This window comes from Piliocolobus tephrosceles, unplaced genomic scaffold, assembly GCF_002776525.5.
Source record: "Piliocolobus tephrosceles isolate RC106 unplaced genomic scaffold, ASM277652v3 unscaffolded_41885, whole genome shotgun sequence".
Taxonomy (NCBI): domain Eukaryota; kingdom Metazoa; phylum Chordata; class Mammalia; order Primates; family Cercopithecidae; genus Piliocolobus; species Piliocolobus tephrosceles.
The window spans coordinates 1-4,944 of NW_022326404.1; the positions used below are offsets into that span (position 1 = coordinate 1).

General features: G+C 51.5%; 1 protein-coding gene across 1 annotated transcript; it reads left to right on the forward strand.

Moving 5' to 3' along the window:
• Window positions 1–25: 25 nt before the first annotated feature.
• Window positions 26–3,738, forward strand: LOC113223597 (serine/threonine-protein phosphatase 2A 55 kDa regulatory subunit B delta isoform-like). The gene is made up of 2 exons (XM_026453014.2): window positions 26–989; window positions 3,335–3,738. The coding sequence occupies exons 1-2, from the start codon at window positions 851–853 to the stop codon at window positions 3,598–3,600; spliced, it is 405 nt and encodes a 134-aa protein (XP_026308799.1). The 5' UTR covers window positions 26–850; the 3' UTR covers window positions 3,601–3,738.
• The last annotated feature ends 1,206 nt before the right edge of the window (window positions 3,739–4,944 follow it).

Consider the following 4,944-nt stretch of genomic DNA (forward strand, 5'->3'; position numbering starts at 1 on the left):
GGATGATAGAAAATACTGGCTTAGGTTAGAGTGGTGTTTCATCACCCATCCGAGCAGCAGCTTCCAGTTAGAACTTGCATTCTTCTGTGGCTGTGCACGGTCTGGGCGGCCCCAGCCCTCCTCATATGGGCCCCTTTCCAGCCAGCAGCCGGGAGCAGGGGGCTTGCTTCATCTGCAGCCTCTCCAGGGTCCCTGCCGTCCTCCCTCTGCTGTCCAGCAGCTTGAGCTGGGGTTCCATGTCATATGCTGGTTTTCTTAGTTGTTTCAGCTTACAGGGTGAAACGGGGCCTGCTGGTCTGAGTTGACCCACAGCTGAATTCTGCCCTTCCTTGTTTTTTTCAGTCGAAGAATTTCTGTATAGGGCAGCCCGCGATGTTGGATCTGCTCTAACTACACGGAATAAACTCTTCATGTCAGGAAGAGCAACATCTTTTGGAATAGGGTGGTTTTCTTGCATTTGTAGTTCTGTATGGGAGTGTGGGATTTTGCACAGATGGTGCTAGCTTGCTCTTCCTATTTATATGATTAAGTATGTACTATCTTGCTATTAAGGGCTTTCTGTATAACAATAATAGCAGCAAGATGAAAGCAGTGTTCGCGTGTCGGGGTCTCCCCTGGGCCGGGGCATTGCTGCCGTCTGAGTGTGCTCATCCCAATCCTCTTACCAGGTGCTCCTTTGGAATTCAGGATGTGTAATCGGCCTTCTTAATAGCTAATCCCCTAAACCTCACCCTGCCGATTATTTGGCGTCCTATTTCACGTGACCGAATGTAACTAATTAAAACCAGCTGAGCCGAGCACTGTGCCTTAACCACACCTTCCAGACATCGTAGACATCAAGCCTGCTAACATGGAGGAGCTGACCGAAGTCATCACCGCAGCCGAGTTCCACCCACACCAGTGCAACGTGTTCGTCTACAGCAGCAGCAAAGGGACCATCCGACTGTGCGACATGCGCTCCTCGGCCCTGTGCGACAGACACTCCAAGTGTAAGTGCCTGCGTCTTGTTTTTGAGACGGAGTCTCGCTCCGTCGCCCAGGCTGCAGTGCGGTGGCGCGATCTTGGCTCACTGCAAGCTCCGCCTCCCGGGTTCAAGTGATTCTCCTGCCTCAGCCTCCCGAGTAGCTGGGACTACAGGCATGTGCCACCATGCTCAGCTAATCTTTGTATTTTAAGTACAGTCAGGGTTTCACCATGTTGACCAGACTGGTCTAACCTCAGGTGATTCCCCCATCTCGGCCTCCCAGAGTGCTGGGATTACAGGCGTGAGCCACCATGCCCGGCCGTGCCTGGCGGCTTTTAAAGCATCTCATTTAGAGCCACTTGTTCTTCAGACATTGACTTGTCTCCAAAGACTTAGAGGGTTCTTCCTGTTCCCCAAGTACCTTTGCGCACCTGGGGAGCCCTCCTTTGCTGGAGCCATCCAAGTGCGGCTGTGTCAGAAGCTGCTGCTAGTAAGTGGAACTCGAGGTCATGCTTCCCACAGGCTTGCGGCTGTAGGGTGAGCACTTGTGGCGCCACTGAGAAGCGGGGTCGTTTATGCCCAGAGCCCGGGTGTCTCCTCAGAGGCTGCCAGCACTGGGTCCCACCAAGAGCCAGCCGTTGCCTCTGCCTCTGTGCGTGAGACCTGGGCTGAAGCCGCCAACACACAGGAGGCTGTTCCCAACTGTTGGAACGAGCTCTGTTTGTGTTGAGCTTGGCCGGATTGGAAGCCACTTCCCTGAGCTGAAAGTCTAGCATTTTAATCCACTGAGCTTTCAAGTTCCTTCTAGGTGTGGGGGGTTCTGGTTTTGTTTTTATTTTTAGCCGTAAAGAATGGGCTCGACTTGATAGAGCACTGTAGTCAGCGTGTCCCAGTGTCCTGAAACGTTGCTGACCCTTCTTCCAGTGCCAGCAGGTAGACGTGTGTCCAGTGACTTCCTCTAACGGGGAAGCCGCCGGTCAGTCCCACCAGACTGAGTCACTGCTCGTGTGCAGCGGCACCCCCAGCGCCTCGGTGGAATGTGCCCACCGACCTTGCTCAGCAGCCTTTTTGCCTGTTCTCTTTCCTGAGGTTGAGGTGTGTTTTTAAGAACTCCGTATTTCTACTAGAATTCCTGCGATGAAGATCAGTGTGTCGTAGCATTTGGCCTGTATCTTAAGCATAACATTCTTGAGTCAATAATTTCAGATTCCAGTTCTATTTGTCATCAGAGTGACTTATTTGAGTAAATGCTTGGTGTCGGCACGGTTGGCTTCAAGTTAACTTCAGATACTAAGCCAACACACACACACACAGGCTCCTACCTCAAGAAAAAAGAGAAAAAACCTAAAGCAGCTTAAGGTCAAGGAAGCACAAGCCAGGTGCAGTGGTGCGCACCTGTGGTCCCAGCTACCCTGGAGGCTGAGTGGGGAGCATCACTTGAGCCCAAGAGTTTGAGACCAGCCTGGGCAGCATAGCAAGACCTTGTCTCTTAAAAAAAAAAAAAAAGAAGCACATCTCTCCTGGCCTGAAGTTTACAAAACCTTAAGGCATGACCTTATGCTAGGGCGGTCAGTGGCCCAGTGGGGCCGTGGGCGCCTCTCTCTGCCACAGGTGCAGGTGGAGGGAACTCTGTCAAGTTACTGCAGAGAAAGCAAGGTCTGCTGAGGAAGCACCCAGATCTTTCTGAAAATAGGAATCCAGTTTTGTCACAGTGGAACTTGAGTATTCAGTATTGGAGACAAATCTTTGCTGGCTGGCTTTGACCGGCGGGACTCTTGGTGGTTAAAATCGGGACGACAGTGTTGCCGGTCAGGGTGGTCACTCCTGCAGACCCACAGCTATCAACCCTCCGCAAAGCAGGCGGTTTCTCAGAGGCGCAGACCGCTGTGTCTGCGTGACCATGTAATGCTGTTTATGTCTTCCTGTGATGTGTATGTGATAGGATTTCACATGCTCGGGCCTGGTGCCGTGAGGATGCAAAGACACTCCTACAGGAATGCGGTGGTGCTGAACCTGGGCCCACATCAGGGTGCCCCGAGGAGCTCCCACAGATTACAGTGCCCAGGACCTTGCCTAGAGGTTCTGATTCAGGGTCCGGATGAGACTTGGGTGTCTCTGCTTCTGATGCCCATTCCTGATGCCCATCCTTTGTCCATAGCTGGTGCTAGAATGTCGTGTCCGAAGCTCTTGCCCACGGAAGTCACAGAAGATCAGAAAACCTAGAGAATCAGAAAGATCAGAAGACCTAGTGCTGTTGAGGCCAAGCCCTTCCAGAGTCTCTGTGAAGGGGCCACGTCCTACTTGAACTTGAAAATGATTTGTTCTCTGATTTTTAAACAGAAGCTGAAAACGTTTTGTTTTGTTTTTCAGTTTTTGAAGAGCCTGAAGATCCCAGCAGTAGGTCCTTCTTCTCAGAAATAATTTCATCCATATCTGATGTAAAATTCAGTCATAGTGGGCGGTACATGATGACCAGAGACTACCTGTCGGTGAAGGTGTGGGACCTCAACATGGAGAGCAGGCCGGTGGAGACCCACCAAGTCCACGAGTACCTGCGCAGCAAGCTCTGCTCCCTCTATGAGAACGACTGCATCTTTGACAAGTTTGAGTGTTGCTGGAACGGTTCGGATAGGTAAGGCCTGCGTGGAGATGAGCCGTCGCCCCAAGCTTGCTGGTTTCCCAGAGTGCAAGGTCAGTGAGGGAGGCGGGCGCCAGAGGAGGACGCTCATAGGTGGTGCTTTCCAGGCCTTTTGATTGATGGATGATAGTATCAAGGTAGAGAAAACAGGATCTCTGAGCACGTTTCTCACCTAGCTTGTCATTCCCTCTATATTTAGACAAGAAGTATAGCACTAGGTACAGGCCGGCTATGTTTTAAATGATGAGTGAACGTCAGTTTTATTACTTTTTATTATGCCAAAGATGAGTGAAAAGGAAGGAAGTGGGGAAGGGAGTCACCTCACTGGAGCGGCCGTGTTGCAGCCGCCTTTCCTTCTGGGGAGAAGTGGATGAAAACACCCCGGAGCCACTGCCTGTTGTGCCCAGACACAGTGTGGTCGTGGCTGGTGTGAAACGCCAATGTAATTTGTAATGTGCTGGTTCTAGGACCTTGATAATTTATTTTGTATACATTCTTTAAAGATATTATGATTAGTGTGGTTGACAGTTATGTTTTATTATTATACAAAAAGTTACGTTTCAGATGATGGAAGATGATCTTGCACCATTTTAATACAGAATGTTTGTTCAGAATTTAAAAGTACAGAGGAGTCTGCTATTGGCAATAGGTGATTGACTGGATATTCTGCAAAACCCTCTGGCATAAACACCTAGAAATGCTGGATATGATACAGCAGGTGTCTCTTCAGGTGCATAGTTGAGCCCACAGATAAGCAAGGGAAATCTCACAACAGCCAGAAACTAAGAGGCAGCTGAGGCCAGAACAGCAGCCTCTGAAGGCATCTATTCTGAGAGCAGCCCTGCAGCCCCATCAGCCCATAGCGGGAACCATTGCGCCCGTGAACAGCAGGTTGTGGTGCAGAGCTGAAGCCCTGTCCCACACACGGTGACTTGCTCACGGTGGCTTTTCCTGTGTGAGCGTGGTATTTTCAAGAGCTGAAGCCTTGGCCCACACGCGGTGTGGAGTTGGAACAGGGACCCTGGAAGGTGACGTCTCCCTCCACTGGCAGGTGGAGTCCAAAGTGCAGTTTATGTGTCTGAGGCCTTGCATGGGGGTGGCCAGCCCTCCCTTGAGACGTGGAAGCATAACCTCCCTGCACAGGGTTTGCAGTGTGGGTTTGTTCGGCTGCGTTATGATCTGTCACATCTCATGCCGTGGAGCTCCTGCCTCCACCAGGGCTGTGTGCGGGCATCGGGACAGACCGGCATGGTTCCAGCTTGGCTTCTACTGCGAGGGCTGTGTGCGGGCATCGGGACGGACCGGCGTGGTTCCAGCTCTGGCTTCTACTGCGAGGGCTGTG

Excerpts from the sequence above, each read along its gene's own strand:
- LOC113223597 (XM_026453014.2), top strand. The coding sequence starts at position 851 with ATGGAGGAGCTGACCGAAGTCATCACCGCAGCCGAGTTCCACCCACAC. Across the intron at positions 990-3,334 it reads GTGCGACAGACACTCCAAGT|TTTTTGAAGAGCCTGAAGAT; the intron begins GTAAGTGCCTGC and ends TTTGTTTTTCAG.